A 22,356-nucleotide genomic window follows, 5' to 3' on the forward strand; every position below is an offset into this window, starting at 1 on the left:
CTTTTAGAAGGAGCACAGCTGAGGGCACACGCAACACAGTGAGGGAGCAGGAGATGCAGCATTTCGGCCGTAAGGAGAAGAGCGCAGGCAGGCCTTCCGCCCAGTCTGCAGCCTCACCTAGGCTGTTTCCCTCTTGGCTGCGCTCGGGTGTGAGGCCAAGGGGATCTCTCCCTTTCTGTTCCACAGCCCCTTTACACAGAGCCACACACCAGGGGGCGCTAAGGAGACAGCATCCAGCAGCCCTGGAGAGAAGGAATTCGTAAAAGACCACTTACCACCTGGGAGAGGCTGTGACACCTTGGAGGGTTTAGAGAACACATCATGGGGACACGTCTGGTGGAGGGTGGCAAGCATGGGGTTAGTTGGTTAGTTGACTAAGTTAACTCCTGAAATGGTTGGGTAGGGTTTTGAGGGAGGGCAGTCTGCAGCCACGACTGTCTCACTTCCATTCCTGTTAAGTCCTTTACTGAAGGCTGCTCTTCCCTACTCTGTGTCCCTCTGGTGGTGTCATATCAGTGTCTAGAGGTTGACATTGCCAGAGTAGCCCTACCCCAGCCTCTTTTTCTCTCTGTAACGTGACATGTACTTGGGGCCTCCCTGCTTTCCTTCCTTTGGAGCTGCTGGATAGATAAGCACCATCCTCCACGCCTCGAGCGTTCATTCAGCCAACAGCGATGGAGCACGCCGCGTGCCAGGCACAGTGCCAGCCTCAGCAAGCTCCCGGTCTGGGCGAGAAGGCGGGTCTTGTCCATCCTAAGTAGATAAATATTATCACGGGACCAGTCCTAAGTAGGGAAGAATGGCAGGATGTGGGGCTCACAGAGACGATCATCCCACCTTTGAGAGGACAGAGACAGCTTCCTGGGGGAAGTGGCATCAAAGCCTAGAGGATGACAGGCAGGTGCCAGGTAAAACAGAGGGAGCAGCATGGCCGGGGGTTGTGCGGGGCCTCACGGTTGCTGTGGAATACTAACCGCATGGTGCCGTGACTTGGCCCTGGAGTAGGGAACCTTCCTGGGGAAGAGTAATTATTCTGAGAGCATATGGCCTTTACAGGGTGTTCTGGGAACACAGCTTCCCATAACCTTGATGAATGGCTTCATGACAGATGCAGCTTTAATGAATAGGTACAGGCCCTTAGGATACATGAGACAGGGCAAATGTATAGCCATTCTGCAATGACAGATGACAAATGGTGGCATTTATGCGAATTAATAAACTCGATTAATGATGGTATACATTCCTGTGGGGGGCAGGAATAAGGCTAGGAGTCAGCCACCATCCATTTTTTTTTTTCATTTGTAGTGGGTGCTGGGATAAGGGCCTTCAGTGTACAAGTTTTGTACATGCACTTTTTTAATTTTTCTGAAGTTAGAAGCAGGAAGGCAGACAGACTCCTGCATGCGCCTGACAGGGATCCACCCGGCATGCCCACCAGGGGTCAATGCTCTGCCCATCTGAGGCGTTGTTTTGGCTGGAGCCATTCTAGCGCCTGAGGTGGAGGCCATGGAGCTGTCTTCAGCACCCAGGCCAGCTTGGCTCCAGTGGAGCCTTGGCTGCGGGAGGGGAAGAGAGAGACAGAGAAAAAGGAAAGGGGGAAGGATGGAGAAGCAGATGGGCGCTTCTCTTGTGTGCCCTGGCCAGGAATTGAACCCGGGACTTCCACACGCTGGGTTGACGCTCTACCACTAAGCCAACCGGCCAGGGCTCTATTTGCTCTTGTAATTCTTACAGCAGCCTATGTGGCAGGTACTTTCGTCATCCCCATTTACAGAAAGTACGCAGACACTGGACATGGTCAAAGCACGTCCCTAAGTTAAATGACCAGCAAGCCTAGCGCCAGGCTTACGAAGTCCCTTGTGTTTGTGCCAGCCTGTGCGCAGTCCCCGCCAGGCTCCTCTGCTCTGCTCTGGAGGCCTGGGCGGGGCTGGCGGCACTGGCGTTGCAGCACTGCCGGAAGTTTCACGGGAGGAAGGGTTCTGTTTTGGTCACAGGTTGTTCCTAGAAGTATAAAGGAAGGAGTGTTTGGGATTGTGAGGACTGTCTCCTGAGGCCCAGGAAGTGCCACAGCTGTGCTGGCCAAGTAGGTTTTTGTTTCCTCTGGAGGCCGAACCAGGACAAGGTACTGGAGGCCGCGCGCTGGAGCTCACTGGCCTCACCCCCCCCCCTGGTATCGCGTGTTCCCACAAAGGCCTGTCCCAGGCTCTGGCCTCACAGGAGCCCCAGAGAGTGGTCACCCCAGCCTCTTGCTTCCTTCTCCAGGGCGAGCACCTTGGGAGAGGCACGCGGACACACATCTACTCGGGGACCCTGGTGGATTACAAGGATGACGAAGGGACTGCCGAAGAGAAGAGAATAAAAGTGATCCTCAAAGTCTTAGACCCCAGCCACAGGGACATTTCTCTGGCAAGTGTCTTCCTTGTAACCCTGCCCTCCCCACTCCCGTTTCTGGGGCCAGTGGGGCATAGTGGGCTGGCAAGAACCTTTGCCCTTATTTTGGCTTATTTGTGGTTTTCAAACTTGTCTTTTATGTAATTCCTTTTTTCACATGTAATCTTAGATAAAGTGGGATGTGCGTAAAGTAGGCGGGGAGGGTTGGAGATGAAGTGGATTGAACAGCCTCCCCCCGCCCCCCTCCAGTCCTGTCTCCCTATCCCCACACTTCCTGCCTAGAGGGCCCTGGCCCCAGGCTCTGGCCGAATGTTCTCAAAGGCCCTGATGCAGTCAGGGCGCTCACTTCAGTCTGGGAAATTAAAGCCCAGAGGATAAGACTTACGCAGGATCCCACAGACTAGCAGAGTGATGAAGCCAAATCTTGACAGAGGTCTGCTACCTTGGTTTCCCTTTATTCTAACACTACCAAACATGGCCATTTCCTGAAGTTTAAAGGAAGAGGAAGTGGTGGGCATAAGTGTCCGGTGGGGAAATTGTTAGCCTATCCCACCAGCCTGGCTCTGTATCCTGCTAGGCTTTCTAAATAAATACGACATCCCAGCCACAATGGCATCAAGGTAAGGGCGTGGCAATGCCTTCAGGCAGTGAAGACCGGGGGATGTTTTCAGGGCCTGGAGGAGAATCGTGAGCTTTCCTGGGATCCACTGACTTCCTCTCAGCAGAACCCCTTTGGGATCAGACCAGTGGTACCTGACCCTTAACACCCCTTTGTCCCGTCCTGCCACAGGCCTTCTTCGAGGCAGCCAGCATGATGCGACAGGTCTCCCACAAGCACATCGTGTACCTCTACGGCGTCTGTGTCCGAGACGTGGAGAGTGAGTGTGGTCGTCGGAGGGGGAGGCTGGCCCTGGCTGGGGAGCGTGGTGTGAGGACAGCTAGGGACTGGTGCCCTCTTCTGTTTTCCAGGCTTCTTGCCTTTCTTTTTGCAGTCGAGGAATTTGAGGTACTGAGCAGGTCACTTGTTTAACTTAACAGTGAACATGGAACTAAAATCCCATTTGTTTTTCACTTACTTCTTGACTGTTGACCTGTTGCTAGCTCTGGGCCCTGCAGGCGGGGTGAGTAAGCTGAGTTTGTTCCCTGGAGTCGATGTATCAGGAGCTCTGGGCAGGGGCTGAACCAGCCTGTGCAGCTCTGAGTCGCTCTGCCATTTGCCCTCCCAAGGATGTTTGCATCCTCCCGAGCTACGTTCCAGCACGAGTGAGCTGAAGGGAACGGCTGTCCCAGACAGAAGGTTCCAGGTGTGGCTATTTTTGTGCTTGTAGATATCATGGTGGAAGAGTTTGTGGAGGGAGGGCCCCTGGATCTCTTCATGCACCGGAAAAGTGATGTCCTCACCACACCATGGAAATTCAAAGTTGCTAAACAGCTGGCCAGTGCCCTGAGTTACTTGGTAAGTATGTTCTGATGTGATGTCTGTGGTGGTCCACGAGGAACCAGAATGACTGTCCTCGTAGGGGGTGGTCGGAAGGAACTGCTAATCCATTTAATTCTCACAAAGCTCTGTGAGGCAGGCCCCACTACCTCTCTGTGTCACTGATGAGGGACATTATATAGTGTGCTCAAATCACACATTGCATGGGACAGCTGGGCTGCCTAGGTCTGGCTGTAGCTGGAGGATGTAAAGAGATTGATCTGAGGGGCCAGGGCTGGAGATGGAGAGCGTGAGAAGGATGGAAGACAGGCCGCCCTGGGGCAGCCCTGCTGAGCTCACCCCTTTGCTCTGCAGGAGGATAAGGACCTGGTCCATGGAAACGTGTGCACTAAAAACCTCCTCCTGGCCCGCGAGGGCATCGACAGCGAGTGTGGCCCGTTCATCAAGCTCAGTGACCCCGGCATCCCCATCACTGTGCTGTCCCGGCAAGGTGTGTCTGCATCCCCACCCTCCCTCCTCCTGCCTCCTGCCTCCCATCCTACCCCCATCCCGAGGCAGGCTTAGGACAGTGGGGGTGGGGGGGGGGCTGGGGCTGGAGTTCTGTCTCCTTTTAGAAAGTTCCCTTCAGCCAATGGGTGTTGTGTCTGGAGCTCCTTCTGTGCCCTGGGGGCTGGGGGAAGACACGGAGTTTAAAGAGGGTTGGTGCCTGCTTCCTTGAAGGAGCTGCCTGTGCAGTAGGAGAAGCAGGCAGCTCACCTGAGGTACGTCTGGTCCTTACAGTTAAGGAGCCGAGTTCAAGGTGCAGGGCTAGCACAAAGGGAGGCCGCTGGGTCTGGAGGTAGTCAGAGAGGTGTCGGGAGGAGTCGGGCCTCCTGGATCTCCTGGGGTTGTTTCTTCCCTTGTTTCTCTTGACATCCCCTGATGTATCCCCTGACTCAGACTGATGTATCCAAAATGCCAGGGGTGAGGGGGCCTGGGGTTGTTTCTTCCCTTGACATCCCCTGTACTTAGTGAGCAGTTTGGGAAGCGCCTGAGCAACTGCTGTGGTCTTGTGGTTATCATGAGCTGTGGGCTCCAAAGGAGAGACACCAGGAGCTGAGGCAGCCAAGCCGGGCTATGCAGGTCTCGCTCTGCCCCTGCGCCTGGTAGGCCAGACGGGGACTCCCAGTATGCCCCGGGGCATGCCGCTGGGGTGGTGGCCCATTGTCTCCAGCATTGAGCGGTGCCTGGCACTTAGAATTCTGCTCTGTAATTCCAAGACTGGGTTAAATTTGGAAGGGAACCAGCATGAAAGACAAGCCTTACAAATAAGACCCAAATCATCCACTCCTTGGAAGGGGAAGGGAAGTACCCTCAGCACCTGTTTGATACATATCTGGCCACCATCAGCAGTCCTTCCACAGGGGGCCTGTCCTCAGCAGGGGTCTGAGGCACAGACACAGATGACTCTAGAACAGGTAGAGAAGCCTGGGTGCCCCACAAGAGGTGCCAGCTGACTGACGTTGGCACTCAGAAGATGGGGATTTATTCAGGGAGGGTTGAGATTACAGGTCAGTGAGGTAGGCCTGCAGCAAGGTGGTGGCAGGTGTATGATCCTAGGGCTCTGCCGGTAGATGCCTCTGTCAGGAGGACGTGAGAAGGTGGAAGAAGGTCCGATGGGCCTCACTGTGAATGCCCAGCTCAGGAATGGCCCTCCTGCTTCAGGCGCCAGGAAGCCACACCAGGAGGCCTCTCTGCTGGTTGGAGGGGCGTTCCCATGGGCATGGCAGGCGTTGCTGCTCAGATCTCTGGCCTTGGTTGGCAGCCAGAACAGGCTACAGAGGGCCCTGGGTATAAAAGATGTGTGACTTCATTACTTCATTCTTACCTTCCTTGTTCTTTTCCAAATGAAAGAAACCCACATAAAATAAATAGAACATTGCAGGTTGATTATGCGGAGGACGTGAGGCTAGGCCGTGCCTGCTCTCCTTAAGTTCTCCCACCTTCTCTTTCCTAAACCTTTGTCCACATAACCGACCTGTTCTCCCTGCTCAGGGTGTTGGTCTCCACCTTGGGTGCTTTGCTGTTCCTGAGGCCAGAGCTTCAGAAGACTGGCTGCTCACAGCCCCCCTGGGGAGTTTGTGATAATGGCCCTGACTCAGACTGATGTATCCAAAATGCCAGGGGTGAGGGGGCCTGGGGTTGTTTGGAAACTATTTCAGTACTTGAAATACTTTGTTAGCTCACAGTGCTTGCTGCAATGATAGTGATTCACTCCCCAGGAGATTGCAGAAACTGATCTGTAAATGCCTGCTGTCTTTTGCAGAATGCATTGAACGAATCCCGTGGATTGCTCCCGAGTGTGTTGAAGACTCCAAAAACCTGAGTGTGGCCGCTGACAAATGGAGCTTTGGAACCACACTCTGGGAAATTTGCTACAATGGCGAGATCCCCCTGAAAGACAAGACACTGATTGAGGTGAGCATTTGTTTCCCAAGGTGCGAGCTGAGTGAGGGCTCCTTAGATGCTCACGGATGTCTCAGGAGTTATCTGGAGGCCTCATATTGTGGGAACAGGTGATCATGGGTTTGAATCTCCTCCACAGGCTTACTGGCCATGTGACCTCACAACTGTCACTTAACTTCCCTGGGCCTCAATTTCAGCATCTATACAGTGGGGATACATAGACCCACTTTGTAGGGTTATTGTGAAGGTTAAATAATGCACAGAGTGCAGGAGACACATAGTACATATTCAGCAGATCATTATTAGTGTTATTCATCCGAGATTTCAAGTGCCTGTTACTCAGCAAAATTAACAGATATTTGTTGCGTTCCTACTGTGTATCAGGCATTGTCCTAGGCAAAAACTGGGCACTCAGAATAAAATAGCCCCAGGACTTGCCCTCCCTTTGGAGAGGGTGTGGTAGGAGGTTAGGCTAAAGTAATAATAACAGGGATTCCATAAATAATGTCTGACTCGCACACGAGAGCCCTGCCCGGGTGGCGGGCCAGTGCCTTTACCTTCACTAGATGGGCAGGCAGCTGAGACAGGCAGCGAGGTGCTCACCTGGGCTTTCAGCTAGAGGATAAACCAGGCGAGGCTTTCACCTCGGACATCTACTGTGGAAAGAATGGAGACTTTTAACTCCAAAGGGATAAAGTAGTAAAAATAATAATAAAGGACCAGTGACCCCGGCCCAGTGGTTTGATTATTGGAGTCTGCCTGTGTGTTTAGAGGTGTAGACATAACTTTTAGCTGATGGGTTGATCTCAGTCCGGGGGAAGGTAGTTATCTGTGGGAAGCAGTGAGTGGTTCTGTTTGCCTAGAGCGTGGAGAGAAATGACAGGTGATAAGGTTGGAAAGGTATCTGTGGTCAGATTGCAGAAAGCCCTGAATTCCAGGAATTTTGCTGGGGGGTCATATGGGGCATTGAGGGGTTTGGGAGGAGTGGGAGGAGTGGAGGTCGGCTTGGGAACACCTCATCTGGACAAAGTGGTTGGACTGGACAGGCTCCACCAGTAGGGGACTCATGCTCCAAGGCTAAGACAGGAGTGGCGGTGGGATCCAGAGTGAGAGTGCGTATGCAGGAGACGACTGAAGAGGGTGAGCCTTGAGCCAGTTAGCTTCTTGCCAGGTAAAGGTGGTGCAGGACTTGGGAAAGAGGAGTTAAGCTAAGACAGATAGGGAAACCATCAGATTTATAAATCTCCTTCTGTCCTCCCAAGTCCCCTTGGTGGGTCGGACAGCACTGGAGCAGGGAGGAGGGAATGACAGCGGTGCAGGCAGCTCTCCTGAACCCCCCCCCCCCGGGGCCTGCCCACACTAACTCCCACGTACTCTTGGGATTCAGCTACAGACAGACTGGAGTGTAGTAATTTCACTTAATTGTTTTTAAGTGGCATCTGTATCTGAATTTTAAAGTAATAAACAGTTGAAGAAAATTTGAAAACTTAAAAACAATAGCAATCACCATATTCCTATCACTCCTGACCACCGTTGAACACTCTGGCATATTGTCTTCCAGTCTGTTTATATCTTTTTTTTTTTAAACAAACTTGGGACCATGCTATAGATAGATAGATAGATAGATAGATAGATAGATAGATAGATCTGCTTTATCTTTTCATTTAATATTTAGTACTTTCCTATGTGAAAAGTTTTACAATTTTACAAATTTAATGTAAGAATTGATTGCTCTGTTAAACTCTAACTTACCTAATTTTAAATTATCTGGCATTTGGGCCACTTTCAAACTTATAATGTTCTGTGTTCTACAGGGAACACCTTAACATATAAATCTTTGTTTACATCTGATTTATTTTGGAGTGATACAATAATTAGAATTAATGAGTCAGAGGGTTTGAAGAATCTGGAGATTTTTATACATACTGCCAAATTGTATTCTAGAAAGGTTGCATAACTTGACTGGAATGCAGCTTGTTTGGATTCAGATTATTTTCATATCAGAGTGTTCCCCAAACTAGATTAAGGCAAGAGTAACACACATTTATGAAATCTACCTTTAAAGTAGAGCCGTGGGAAATTAAATTGGGGATGGGTTACTCCTCCTGACTTGGGGCTGAAAGGTCTGTGGGTGGTTCCTTCGGTTTCTTCCATGTGTTTTTCTTCTTTATAGAAAGAAAGATTCTACGAGAGCCGGTGCAGACCAGTGACTCCATCTTGTAAGGAGCTGGCTGACCTTATGACTCGCTGCATGAACTATGACCCCAACCAGAGACCCTTTTTCCGTGCCATCATGAGAGACATCAATAAGCTGGAGGAGCAGAGTAAGACACTGTCTGTGCCTTTTAATCGAGACCGGCCGGGAGAGCTGGTCGGGGGGGCCAGGCCGCAAGCAGCCGTCACGACTGCTTAATGTTTTCTCTTTTCTTCCATTAGATCCAGACATTGTTTCAGAGAAAAAGCCAGCAACTGAAGTGGATCCCACACACTTTGAAAAGCGGTTCTTAAAGCGGATCCGTGACTTGGGAGAGGCAAGTGACATCCTAGTACCCTGCTGGCCACATCACCTGTCTATACTCAAAACTGCTCTCCATTCTTTCTCATTTTGGGTCAGAGTTTATAAAGAGGAAGTACTTTACTGCATTTTCTTTAGCCTGTCATATCACAAGGGATTGTGTCACACACATATTGACATTGTGTCCATGTGGCTATATCTGCACGCAGGACATTCTCTCTAAGGGACAGAAGAGAATGGAAAGGGAGCAATATTGCAGGAGTAGGTACAGATATGGTGGAAATAGGAAAAAATTTCTGTTTCTGACTTTTCTGGGCATCTGCATCCTACAAGGCTGCGTACATGAGGAATGGACTCACTACGCAGCATGCCAGTGTCAGCCTTCCTTTGGCCCTCAGATGGGGTTTCTTAACAGTGAACATGATAGACAGGATACTGGGATTCGCATTGTTACACAGATTTTCCCATAGTTCAGTTAAGTGAACAAGACAGTGTCCTGCCTTGAGTCTCTGTGGTGTGCCAGGCTCCGTGTTGGGCATCCTACAAGTACAGTGTCTAGTTCTTCCCAGTATCCTTGGGGGATTTATTACTACCGTATACGTGGAACGCCTCCAGACCAGCCCAAAGGATGCGGTTACAGGGCCAACGGCACTACCAGCTGGACTCCCCCCCCCCACCCCCATCTTCTAAAGACTCCTCGTGCTGTGCTCACTGCAGCTACCCCGTGGTGCCTCCTGTAGGGTGCGCCCAGCCTGTCCAATGCCACGGTTGTCCTGCATATCCAGACATTACTTTCATTTCCTTTTGGGTTAAATTTTCATAGATGTGGGATTGACTTGTTGGTTCACTAGTCACCTGACGCTTTCCTGGCCTTAGTGAGGGGTGTGGCACAAGGCGGCTGCGTGATGGGGCCGACGCGGTGGGGCCAGCGCCGCAGGTCAGGTTGCTGTCTGCCCACCCGCCCTCAGGGGTGTAGCACAGGAGCAAGCCTCATGGTGTTCTCTTATAACTGGAAAATAATTCCTGTGTAACGTTGTATAAACTTAAGGTATACACTGTGTGTTACTTTGCTACATTAGTATATTGTAATATGGCTGCCCATGTAATGATGCTGATCATATTTTATATATATATATAGATACTTACAGTACAGTATTATCTGTGTTCAATATACTAGTATATCTGTGTTCAATAAACTGTGGCTATTCTAGTACCTGTTACAAGGATGTACCCTTAAATACCACCAGCCTTAACCATCTCCCTCCCCCCACCCCCTGATTACTACTGTTTTACTGTGTTTTGTTTTGTTTTTAAACAGGTTTAATTTTTTTTTTAGATTCTACCTGTAAGTGATATGCAACATTTGTCTTTCTGTAGTCTGACTTAATCTAACTTAGCATAATGTGCTCAAGGTCTATCCATTACAAGTGGAGGATATATCCTCCTTTCTAATGGCAGAACCCTATTCCATTGTATGTGGGTATTACATCTTTTTACCTGTCCGTCCATTCATGGGCACTGGGGGTTTTCCTGTATCTGGCTCTTGTGAATAGTGCTCTGACAAACAGGGAGTGCATACATCTCACTGAATTCCCTTTTCATTTCCTTTAGGTATACACCTGGAAATGGAATTGCTGGATCATATAGATCTATTTTTAACTTTTTTAAAGAACCTCTATATTGTTTTCCGTAGTAGTTGGACAAATTAACATTCCCACCAATAGCATATAAGGGTTCCCTTCTCACATCCTCACCAGCACGTTTCATTTTCTTGACGACAGCCATTGTAACAGGTGTAATGTGGTAGCTCTTTGTGGACCCGACTGCATCTCCCCGCCGTGAGCATCTTGTTGCATGCCTGTGAAGCCATCTCTGTGTCCTCTTTGGAAAGTGTCAATCCAGTTCTTCTGCCCATTTCTTGTTTGTTAAACCCTTACCCAATATGGGGTTTGCAAAAAGTTTCTGCCATTGTGTAGGCAGCCTTTTCGTTTTGTTAGTTGTTCCTTTTGCTGTCCAGGTGCTTTTGAGTTTCATGAGTGCCATTCGTTGATTTTTTTTTTTTATTGTTTGGACTTTGGGTGTCATGTACAAAAGTTATTTCCAATACCAATATCAATGAGCTCCTTCCCTGTTTTTTTCGTATGAGTTTTACGGTATCGGATCTTCTGTTTAAGACTTCGCTTGATTTTGAGTGGTGTAAAATAGGGGTCCAGTTTTACACATCTCCAGTTTTCCCAGCGCCATTTGTTGACGAGATCTGTCCCCACCGGGTGGGTGTTCCTGAGCCCCTCTTGCCTCGTCTCCAGGTCCGGGTGGGCTTCTCTAATCAAGCACGTGCACCTTTTCCTCCAGGGCCACTTTGGGAAGGTTGAACTCTGCAGGTATGACCCCGAAGGAGACAACACTGGGGAGCAGGTGGCTGTCAAATCCCTCAAGCCTGAGAGTGGAGGTAACCACATAGCTGATTTGAAGAAGGAAATTGAAATCTTAAGGAACCTCTATCATGAGAACATTGTGAAGTACAAAGGCATCTGCACAGAAGACGGTATGTTGTGTAAAGTCGCGCTGGCTTAAAAACGAAAGGACTGTCTGGAGTCTCCCCACCCATGTTGAGGAGGCAGTGCCCCCGGCATTAACCTGGGCCACGCTAAATGTGCGCTAGCTGATGGCCTCCAAGTTGCGTGCACTGTCACATCCCTCAGCAGCTGCAGAGCTCCCAGGGGAGCTGCTCAGTGTCCCTCCCAGCCACGGGGGATCCAGTTTTTCTTTTTTTTTTCTTTCTGAAGCTGGAAATGGGGAGGCAGACAGGCATCCGCATGCGCCCGACCAAGATCCACCCAGCATGCCCACCAGGGGCCGATGCTCTGCCCATCTGGGGCGTCGCTCTGTTGCAACCAGAGCCATTCTAGCTCCTGAGGCAAAGGCCAAGGAGCCATCCTCAGCGCCCAGGCCAACTTTGCTCCAATGGAGCCTTGGCTGGGGGAAGGGAAGAGAGAGACAGAGAGGAAGGAGAGGGGGAGGGGTGGAGAAGCAGATGGGCTGTGCCCTGGCCAGGAATTGAACTCGGGACTCCTGCACGCCAGGCCGATGCTCTACCACTGAGCCAACCGGCCAGGGCCGGGGTCCAGTTTCTTCAGGCTGCTCATATACCCACACGGGTGAGTAATCTCATCCATCCAGACACAGGCCATAGGAAACTGATAACCTAGCCTCCCTTCTCTCTGGTCTTCTGATTCAGCACTAGCCAGGATATTTTGTTTTCAAGTTGTAATTAAGCTGGCAAATAGTATTTACTAATAAGTTTATCTATTTGCAAGCCAGCACAAGACTCTTGTATTATATCTACTTTACAATCAGTAGTGAAATGATGTGGCTCCTATTTTTAACAAGAAAACACTTCTTTGCTTAGTGGTTCGCAGAGCACTGTGTGTTCTGTCAGTGAAAGCTAATGGCTCTGGGGCAGGCACAGGAGCACACTGCCCACGTCCACTGCTGAGGGCCCAGAGGCGTGGCCTTCAGAGGGTGAGGGGCTTGTGGGTGAATCAGAGGTGGTGCTGGAATCAGTTCAAGTTCTGTGTCTCTAGATCTGGTATCTGTTCCTCTCCCACGGCTCCTGCCTTTGGTAGCTTCGTACTGATAGTTATTTGTTTTCTTTGTTTTTAACACAGGAGGAAATGGTATTAAGCTCATCATGGAATTTCTGCCTTCGGGGAGCCTTAAGGAATATCTTCCAAAGAATAAGAACAAAATTAACCTCAAGCAGCAGTTAAAATATGCTGTTCAGATTTGTAAGGTAAAAATAAATCATGATAAACATTAAAAAATCAGGCACAAGTCTAATTGATTTGTAATTAGACTTTCCAATAATTAATTGCCCTGAGTTTATTTTGCTCTACATGATTTGGAGGAACAATTAGTCTCTACTAAGAAACTGATTTGTTAAGCATAGCTGATTTAATGTTTTTCTTTGAATCAGGTTGGTCTTACTATTTTTGCATAAGTAAAAACCAAAACAAAAAATCGGTGATATGTGAAGGAGATAACATTGTATTTGTTTGCTATGAAGTGACAGATACAAAATACAATCCGAACTGACCATCAGTAATGCGCTCCCTCTACTCCTCTCCACAGGGGATGGACTATCTGGGTTCACGACAGTACGTTCACCGGGACTTAGCAGCAAGAAATGTCCTTGTTGAGAGTGAGCACCAAGTGAAAATTGGAGACTTCGGTTTAACCAAAGCCATTGAAACCGATAAGGAGTACTATACAGTCAAGGATGACCGGGACAGCCCTGTGTTTTGGTAACTGAGTCAGAGTTTGATTTTTATCAATGTTTCAGAGGGTTTTTACTGTTTTGATAGGCCTTTTCTAGCTATGTTAATGTCTCTCATTCCTCTTACCTGAGTCAGGCTTAGAAGGGACTTGGAACATTTGGAATGGATTGATCTTGGCCTTTGAGAAACAGCTTTTAGGCTGCTTCTCTGAAAGCAACCCACAGAGAAATGCCTGAGCTTAGTGTGACACCTGTCTCCCAAGGACGAGAGAAATAGAACCATCAGCTCTGCGTCTCTAGTTTTCTAGGGGAGGGCATTTATCTGACACGGTTCTTAAAATTGTGAGCAGTTGGTGTAGGCGCATGGTGCAGAGGCAGCCTGGGGAGCAGGCAGGGTGAGGTGAGGAAGTAGGCGTGGAACAGACTGCAGGAGGTCCTGGACAAAGCAGAGCAAAATCCATCGGAAACTTGGCCATCTTCTCATGAATCACCAGAGTACCATGGCTAGAAGGCCACACTCAGTCTCCACCCATCGGCCCTGGAACACTGTCCAGGAGAGAAGTTGCTAAGTGTTCACTCCCCACCCCACCCCACCCACCCCCATAAAACTACTTGGCACCTAGGAGGCACATCCTACAGACACGAACATAGCGCTCTCCCACCCGTGGAGACTAACCATTCCTTAAACAGATATGTCAGAGATTAGAGTTGAGTGAGTCAGGCCGTCAGTTTTGTGGTTCCGTAAGTGTACAGGGGGTTCAGGCTTGGTGTTTCTGGAAGTCCTGACTATAAAACCTTATGAGACTCATGGGGGTTAGTAAAGACGGTTAGAAGAAGGCATGTGGGACTCAGAACAGTGAGGCGAGAGCAGTGGCTGTCCGGGGACTGACAGCAGCGTGGTGTGGAGGTTAGGAAGCAGGTCTGTCTCGGGGGCAGCGAAGGCACAGCACTGGAGGCTGAGCTGCAGAGGTGGGACTCCATCCCAAGAGCTTTGGAATGCCATTGGGAGTTCTAGGATGGGGACTTTTGTGTTAAAAAAGATTCCTGGAGAATGGAGGAGAGTAAGTTGGAGCCAGTGATGGTATGAACTAGGACAATGACAGTAGGGTTTTAAGAGAGGTGAGGAGGTTTGAGAAGTATTTAGGAAATTGGATATGGGGATGCCTCTGTTTCTGGCTTAGGCAATTGGGTATCATTTATCAAACTGCCTTTGGGAGGAGATTAGGCAGCGAGTTAGGTCACTGCTGACTCATTCTGGGCTTGCAGACAAATAAAACCTGGGGCCTGTCATCTGCCTGCCCTTCTTGCACATGGAGAGCACGAGCATGTGCTCTGAAGTGAAAAGCACAACTTTTACTATTGCTTTAGGGCAAATATGTACTAGTGAAAGCAGCAGTGTCAGCCCTGGCCGGTTGGCTCAGCGGTAGAGCGTCGGCCTGGTGTGCGGGGGACCCGGGTTCGATTCCCGGCCAGGACACATAGGAGAAGCGCCCATTTGCTTCTCCACCCCCACCCCCTCCTTCCTCTCTGTCTCTCTCTTTCCCTCCCGCAGCCAAGGCTCCATTGGAGCAAAGATGGCCCGGGCGCTGGGGATGGCTCCTTGGCCTCTGCCCCAGGCGCTAGAGTGGCTCTGGTCGCAGCAGAGCGACGCCCTAGAGGGGCAGAGCATCGCCCCTGGTGGGTGTGCCGGGTGGATCGCGGTCGGGCGCATGCGGGAGTCTGTCTGATTGTCTCTCCCCGTTTCCAGCTTCAGGGAAAAAAAAAAAAAAAAAAAAAGGCAGCAGTGTCTATATTGATTGATATTTACATGTCTTAGAAAAATTACCTCTGGTTTTTCTTGGAATTGAATATTTTGAGTTACTCTGTATGATATTTGTTTGAATATCCTTCCCAGGAAATGAAGTTTCATGTTCTCCTTTCTTTTAGGTATGCTCCAGAATGTTTAATCCAGTGTAAATTTTACATCGCCTCTGATGTCTGGTCTTTCGGAGTGACTCTGCACGAGCTGCTTACATACTGTGACTCCGACTCGAGCCCCATGGCGGTACGTCGTACTGGTCTCTGCATGTGAACCTAGCACCCAGGGAAGATGTGTTCATCCTTCTGCTTTGTGGCTTTTATTCTTCAGTGGAATCCAGTCCATGCATGGTGTATAATGGAAAGGGGAAGTGTGGCTTTCCATTTACTGTGGTTTGTTAATTGACACTTATTTGTGGCTCTCTCCAGCCCTGCTTTCATAAGGAGCCCCGAGTTCTCTGAGATAAGCCTGGCTTTCAAGGGGCTAATGTGTGGAGGAGCATTGGCTAGGGGCCTTGTATGAACTTCATGTATTCCTATGTGGGATCAGTCTTCCTGGGAGAAGCTCCCCGACCAGGTGTGCTTGGTTGAGTCTGAGAGATTGCAGACCGATTGTTGAGAGCTAATAAGGATTTTGGACTTTCATTTAAAGTTACTAAGGAGAAAAGCCTTTTCATTGTGATCTTGATTTCCAGTTAATTCTAGAAATTTCACCTTAATCTATTTTGTGTTTATATAAGTATGTGCAAAGTAAAATATTTTGTTTGGTTTTTTTTTTTTACATAGTTGTTCCTGAAAATGATAGGCCCCACTCACGGCCAGATGACAGTAACAAGACTTGTGAATACATTAAAAGAAGGAAAACGTTTGCCTTGTCCACCTAACTGTCCAGATGAGGTATTTATGGGCTGGGGTCACTTCGTAGGAGTAAAACTCACTTTTTATGTTTTCACATTTTGAGTAATCCAGCAAAGGATGGGGTAGGGAGAGCAGTAAGGAGTAGAAAACTCCTTTAAAATAGTTTTCTGAAGGTAAATTTCAGATAAGCTCTTTGAGAAATCATCTTTGGGCCAGATGACAGCATCAAACTATGTTCAAAGGAAGGATTCCTTCCAAAGATAGGCTCACCGCACTCAGCACTCCAGAGGGCATATTGACATACTTGCATTTTGTGTAGAAGTTTATCCCACTTATTAATAGCATTTATGACATTCAGTTTTCAGTATTCTAAAGTGAACTGAGCCTTTAACTCATACAATGCAGTACACCTTAGTCACAGTCAGGCATCCAGTGTGGAAATTTAGAGTCTAAACTGAGATATAACTTCACCCTTAAATTGGATTTTGGTAATTAATGACCTGGATTTTTTTTTTTTTTTTTTTTTCATTTTTCTGAAGCTGGAAACGGGGAGAGACAGTCAGACAGACTCCCGCATGCGCCTGACCGGGATCCACCCAGCACGCCCACCAAGGGCGACGCTCTGCCCACCAGGGGGCGATGTTCTGCCCCCTCTGGGGCGTCGCCATGTTGCGACCAGAGCCACTCTAGCGCCTGAGGCAGAGGCCACAGAGCCATCCCCAGCGCCCGGGCCATCTTTGCTCCAATGGAGCCTTGGCTGCGGGAGGGGAAGAGAGAGACAGAGAGGAAAGCGCGGCGGAGGGGTGGAGAAGCAAATGGGCGCTTCTCCCGTGTGCCCTGGCCGGGAATCGAACCCGGGTCCTCCGCACACTAGGCCGACGCTCTACCGCTGAGCCAACCGGCCAGGGCATGACCTGGATTTTTTGAAGGTCATTTGAGCTTCCCAAATGTTTAAACATCACTTATGAGTGATTGTGACATTTCCTATATTTTAAATTATTCATGCTCTTGTTATCCAGTTTTATTACGGGAAGTCATTTAATTTCCAAAATTTTCCTACTCTGCTATGTCTATCATTTTTTTAAAAGCTCCCAAATCTAATACAGTGGCAAACAGACCAACATTCGCATTTTTAAAATACAAGCTGCGATTCGGTCCATATTTTTGTTCAAGATCTGAGCAAAATTCTGAGATATGAGTCGTGATTCGGGAAACGGCTGCTAGTTGGCGATGGGGTCCAGCATCGGCAGTGTGATACACGAGCTGACTGATTTGTGAGCTCGATTACAGAGCGAGTTAAATCCGCATCTCAAGGAGCCACTGCGACATTTTACTGTGTTTTCTTTTTACAGGTTTATCAGCTTATGAGAAAATGCTGGGAATTTCAGCCATCTAATCGGACAACCTTTCAGAACCTTATTGAAGGATTTGAAGCACTTTTAAAGTAGAAGCATGAGTAATGTTTAAAACCCACTGTATATCAAGTCCTCCCTGCTCCCAACAAATACCCAAGCCATTTAAAAAAATTTGTAATGGAAAAACTTTGTATTCTGTCTGAAAAGATACTTGGGTACGTATCCATGTATAAGGCACACTGTGGTGCTTAATATGTGTAAGTACTTCCTCTTTGTCACTGTGTTACGGGTGCCAAATTTAATGATAAAAATATTAGAAAGCACTCCTCCCTTTTGGAAAGGATATACCACCATCACATCTGGCTAGTTTACTATCACAGTTGTGTACCAGATGGGATTTTTCAAAACGAGGTGAGCTGACCACGGTAAAAATCTCAAGATGATTGCTTTTTCCCAGCTGCCAGTTGATTTAAATGTTCTCCTGGCACAGAAATCAAAGGTAAAGATTAATGGATTTAGTTGCTACTGTAACATGCCCTAAAATTTCATCATCTATACAGCAATAGACCAAGCATTCTTGAAATATTAGATACGAGTTAGTGTACCATTGTTTCTATACAAAGATGAGTGTATTCCTGTCACCAGTAGGACTTAACCTTTGATTGTTTTCCAGTGACTTAGCTCCCGTCTCCATTGGGTGACTAGCGGTACCTCTTTTTTTATTTTGAGAAAACTGGTTGGACCAGGGGGACAGCTGTGGACTAGATCCTTGGCTGCATGATGTTAATGCTTGAGCATCAGCCTGTGCCAGTGCTTTCCTAAGCAGGATCCCTTTAATCAGATTCTGTTCTGAGGACCTGGGCGCCATTACATGCTTTTAAGAGATGCCAGTGTATAGCCTTTTATAACTCGACCACTTTGGGACAAGCTATTCCAGCATTGGTTTTAGATGCTGTATGCAGCCAGTCAGACTATATCCCACGTCCATTGCACTGTTCTTAAAGTATCTCAGTACGTACCATCCATCCGTAGGAGTTGATCACTATTTTGACCATCTCCCTATGGCAGTGATTTTCAACCTTTTTCATCTCATGGCACACAAACTGATTACTAATATTCTGCGGCACTACAAAAAAAGGTAAAAATTTGATTCATTCACACCAGATGGCTGTTGTACTATTTTATTTGACAACCTAAGGGAAAGAGGTCAGTGCCCACACCTAGTCAGGTAGTGCATGTTTTAAAAATATTTGCAGCACACCAGTTGAAAACCGCGGCTCTACGGCACAGACTTGAAAGAAAGACTCCATCAGAAGCGCCATGGAGATGAGGACCCGCCAGACCGTTTCCAGCCCTCCTGGAAGTAGCTGGATAATCAGAATGTCTAGTCTGGGTCAGTGTGAACCATTAGCCTCTATGACCAAGAGTCTGAAAAAGTTTTTGTTAGTGCTGTCTGGTATTATTTTTCACCTTTTTTAGCCTAAAAAACAGTTCTGGATTGATTTGATGGCAAAACTTGCCCTTGCCATTTGAATTTGTTCAATACCCTGACATCACCAAGGTCTCTGTTTGTCAAACCTGTGGCAACTCTATATGCACTTTGTTTACTCTTTATACAAATAAATATACTAGAGACTCCACATGCATATGCCTTTTAATATTAAGACTCCCGTTTTCAAAGCACTTCAAACAATTTGCTTAGAAAAATAATATAGACTTTGGGAAGGCTTGGATGGGTCCTTATTGTCCTTATTACTAACAACACTTGATTTGTACTTATCTGTCATGTCCAATGATAATGGGACACAGGCCAGTATAAATCTACATGTGCTGTAATCCAAAATGTCTTCCAGTTCTTTCAGCCTCTTCCGCTTTCATTTTGCAGCTCTGGTTTGAAAGTCGCCATCTCCCCTTTCTTCTGTTTGTGCTGTCACAGAGCTGTGACTAAGCACAGAAGAAGCTTCCGCCACAGGAGAACAGGGAGAAGTGCAGAGCATGGAGAATCCATTATTCAGCTGCTGAGTCATAACTGAGCGATTCCTATCCTGATCAGTTATTAATAGGTAGTATTTGTCTTAAAAATTTTAATTGAACTTCCTAGTATCATTTTCCAAAAGAAATTAATATATGCAATAAATTAGACCAAGTAATATTCTTCACAAATCATACAACATATATATCAATTTTTAACTCCATAATTAAAACAGGATAGATACCTTATGCCATGGTCACAAATAATAAGTCCCCCAAAATTATATTTAGCAATCTGAGTTCATTAAGACCCTTAAACTCCATATCTATCAATTACAGTCTTATAACAAGGAACAAACTTAGGTATTTCTAGATGGCAAAGAGTTTCTCATGCATTTAACACCAAAGTCTTCAGGAAATGGTGATGTCCGAAGTTATATGCAATAAACAATTTTTTAGCCTAAGATACTACAAAAGAAGAGAAGACAAAGCAGAGAGTGAGGTAAAGCTTATTAGCTCAAAATGGTTATAAATACTGTTACTCCCTAAGACACCTTCAGAAAGGACAGTATGGACTGCTTTACTCTAATACTGTGGAAATAACGCATATAATGATCAAAATATGCCCTGTTCTAGTAACTAGGTCTATGCCATGGAACGAGACAGAAACCTATGTCCTTGCCACTTACAAGTCAGCTGCTAAAGGTAAAGGTCTTTCTTGAGGTGAAGGAAGAAGAGGCTTAGGAACCAGGGCTGCTGGGTCAGGGTCAGCAGACTTGCTCTAGGAAGGGCCAGACAGAAAATATTTTAGACTTTGCAGGCCTTCTGATCACTGTTACAGCTGCTCAGCCACTGTTGCTCAAAAGAAACCTTAGACAATGTGCAAATGAATGAGCATGGTTGTGCTCCAATAAAACGTAATGTAAGGACGCAAATTTGAATTTCATATTTTAAAGTCATAAATTTTCATTTTTCCTCCAACCATTTAAAAATGTAAACATCATTCTTAGCTTGTAGTCCGTACAGAAACATGTGGAGGACTGAATTTAACCCCAGGATATGGTTTGCCAATCCCTGAAATTAGATCACCAAAGCTACTTTTCTTAAAATACCTTGTTTTTCACAAAAGGCATAAAGGGTTAATAACATTAAGGGTTAATAACATTAAAAGTAAAGTATCTGTGGTAGTGTATGCCAGGATATCACTGTCACACTATGTGTGGGTTTTATACTGCATGGCTGCTGTGGGGGTAATAATTTAGTTTGTATGTAAGAGCATCTTTTTTTAATTTTTTACCATTGCTGCATTTTGTATTTATACTCTTGTAGTTCTAAAAATCTATAAATGACATTACCTCTAGAGAGAAAGTAAATAGAAACACACATTGGCTTATAAGAAACTCATTCATCTAAGGCCAAGGAAACAAAACTTTATTTATTGCTTCAAACTTTTTATATGGTGTCAAAATTATTCCCAGTCCTAAAACAAGGAATATTAATTTCTGCAATGGACTCTTTAAGTTAATACCACATTGATTAAGATGCTCCTAATTCTAGTGTAAAATGTCCTCACTTGATGTTGCTTCTTATTGCTACCTACTTTTATTTGGCAATTCTGCCTGCTGCACAACACAGTTCCTTCTGGGAAATTACAACCCGTATGTAAAGGATATGGCTAGTATGAATGTAGTTAAGGCAGTGAAGAACAGCAGAGATACTGCAAAGAACCTTACAAGGTTATATAAGGAGAGAACTTAACTCAGTACACACGCTTCTTTTTTAAGTAGGTCTCCACGTAACACGCTCCCGCGCCCTGAGAATGCTGGTCAACAAACTCCACTGAACCACCTTCTGGGGCAGAGGTGAGATAAGATGAGCCTCGCTTTTCATTTCTTAAAGATGACACCTATGACAAAAACAAATCATAACTAATGCTAAAATCTAAACTTCAATTGGTTTGTTAAAGATGAGTGTAAGAGAAGCTATTCTACTTCTGATTTGGTGTAAAAACAGAACATAAGGATAAATAACAAAGCTATCAAAGAAGTGCACAAACTCCTTTGTTGAAACAAATTAGACTTTAAAATTTCTATTCCAAAATCACTTGTGAAACTTGAGCAAAATACAAACCAACCTGAGTGCCTCTCTCCCCCAACCCCCACATTTTGGGTTAAGAAAAAAAATTGCAGTTGCTTCTGCTGTTTGTACCTGGTTCAAACCCCCTGAATCAGAATACCAATACCTGATGTCAGTATTCCTCTGAAGGAGTGTGGCTAAAAAATCGAGCTACATGGCAAATTAGATGTTATATTCATCTAGTAACAAAAGTAGCAAGAGAATAAACTAGTGGGTGTAAAAACTGGAAAAAGATGTCAGTGAAAATAACAATGACAAATTCTAGAGCACAATGTGAATTTAGTCTAGAAATTATGTTAAAATGCAGATTTGCAGGCTGCATCACAGAGATTCTGATCTGGAAGTGTGTAAGATAAGAAGGGCCAGCCCTGGCCGGTTGGCTCAGTGGTAGAGCCTCGGCCTGGTGTGCGGAAGTCCCGGGTTCGATTCCCGGCCGGGGCACACAGGAGAGGTGCCCATGTGCTTCTCCATCCCTCCCCCTCTCCTTCCTCTCTGTCTCTTCCCCTCCCGCAGCCAAGGCTCCACTGGAGCAAAGATGGCCCAGGCGCTGGGGATGGCTCTGTGGCCTCTGCCTCAGACACTAGAATGGCTCTGGTCGCAACAGGGCGACATCCTGGATGGGCAGAGCATCACCCCCTGGTGGGTGTGCCGGGTGGATCCCGGTTGGGCGCATGCGGGAGTCTGTCTGACTGCCTCCCCGTTTCCAGCTTCAGAAAAATACAAAAAAAAGGGGGGGCCAAAATGTTCTTCACAAGTAACCACAGTCATCTGTATAGTAAATCAGACTGTGCAGCACCAACCTTGTGCTTATAATCCCTCATTTTTAGCTTTTACAAATACTACATGTAACAATCTTATTGAAGCAGAATTATATAACTTGATATACAAGAATGTAGAAATTACTCATAAGGAAAATTTCCAGCAATGCAGAAGAGCCTTCTCATATTACAATTAAAATTACAAGGGTTGCAGCCATGGCCATTTGGCTCAGTGGTACGCGTCAACCCAGCTTGTGGAGGCCCTGAGTTTGATTCACAAGGAGAAGCAACCAGCTGCTTCTCCATCCCTCCCCCTTCTCTCTCTTGCCCCCTATCATAGGGATAGCTTGATTGATTCAAATGCTGAGGATGGCTTCGTGGAGCCTCTGCCTCAGGTGCTAAACAGCGCAGGTGAG

General features: G+C 46.9%; 2 protein-coding genes and 1 non-coding gene across 7 annotated transcripts in view; 1 reads left to right on the forward strand and 2 right to left on the reverse strand.

Annotated features, from left to right (window-relative positions):
* Positions 1 to 18,715, forward strand: part of JAK1 (Janus kinase 1) — a 158,553-nt gene extending 139,838 nt beyond the window's left edge. For all 3 annotated transcript variants that reach the window (XM_066268974.1, XM_066268971.1, XM_066268973.1), the window contains 13 exons: positions 2,263 to 2,406; positions 3,182 to 3,269; positions 3,720 to 3,847; positions 4,184 to 4,319; positions 6,135 to 6,286; positions 8,448 to 8,598; positions 8,711 to 8,805; positions 11,142 to 11,334; positions 12,458 to 12,582; positions 12,921 to 13,093; positions 14,992 to 15,109; positions 15,649 to 15,759; positions 17,073 to 18,715. In XM_066268974.1, the coding sequence (XP_066125071.1) occupies positions 2,263 to 2,406; positions 3,182 to 3,269; positions 3,720 to 3,847; positions 4,184 to 4,319; positions 6,135 to 6,286; positions 8,448 to 8,598; positions 8,711 to 8,805; positions 11,142 to 11,334; positions 12,458 to 12,582; positions 12,921 to 13,093; positions 14,992 to 15,109; positions 15,649 to 15,759; positions 17,073 to 17,168 (1,710 nt within the window). In that variant the 3' untranslated portion in view covers positions 17,169 to 18,715. The remainder of the gene's footprint in view (positions 1 to 2,262; positions 2,407 to 3,181; positions 3,270 to 3,719; positions 3,848 to 4,183; positions 4,320 to 6,134; positions 6,287 to 8,447; positions 8,599 to 8,710; positions 8,806 to 11,141; positions 11,335 to 12,457; positions 12,583 to 12,920; positions 13,094 to 14,991; positions 15,110 to 15,648; positions 15,760 to 17,072) is intronic.
* Positions 16,554 to 16,629, reverse strand: TRNAT-AGU (transfer RNA threonine (anticodon AGU)). Its single transcript has one exon. It is a non-coding gene; the product is annotated as a tRNA-Thr (tRNA).
* RAVER2 (ribonucleoprotein, PTB binding 2) overlaps positions 18,712 to 22,356 on the reverse strand; it is a 169,246-nt gene continuing 165,601 nt past the window's right edge. The window contains exons 12-13 of one of the 3 annotated variants that reach the window (XM_066268975.1): positions 20,806 to 20,952; positions 18,712 to 19,827 (exon numbers count right to left, since the gene is read on the reverse strand). In XM_066268975.1, the coding sequence (XP_066125072.1) occupies positions 20,806 to 20,952 (147 nt within the window). In that variant the 3' untranslated portion in view covers positions 18,712 to 19,827. Of the gene's footprint in view, positions 20,953 to 22,356 lie in introns of all 3 variants that reach the window. The other 2 variants (XM_066268976.1, XM_066268980.1) reach the window with 2 other exon arrangements.

The sequence above is a fragment of the Saccopteryx bilineata genome, chromosome 3 (genome assembly GCF_036850765.1).
Source record: "Saccopteryx bilineata isolate mSacBil1 chromosome 3, mSacBil1_pri_phased_curated, whole genome shotgun sequence".
Lineage (NCBI taxonomy): Eukaryota > Metazoa > Chordata > Mammalia > Chiroptera > Emballonuridae > Saccopteryx > Saccopteryx bilineata.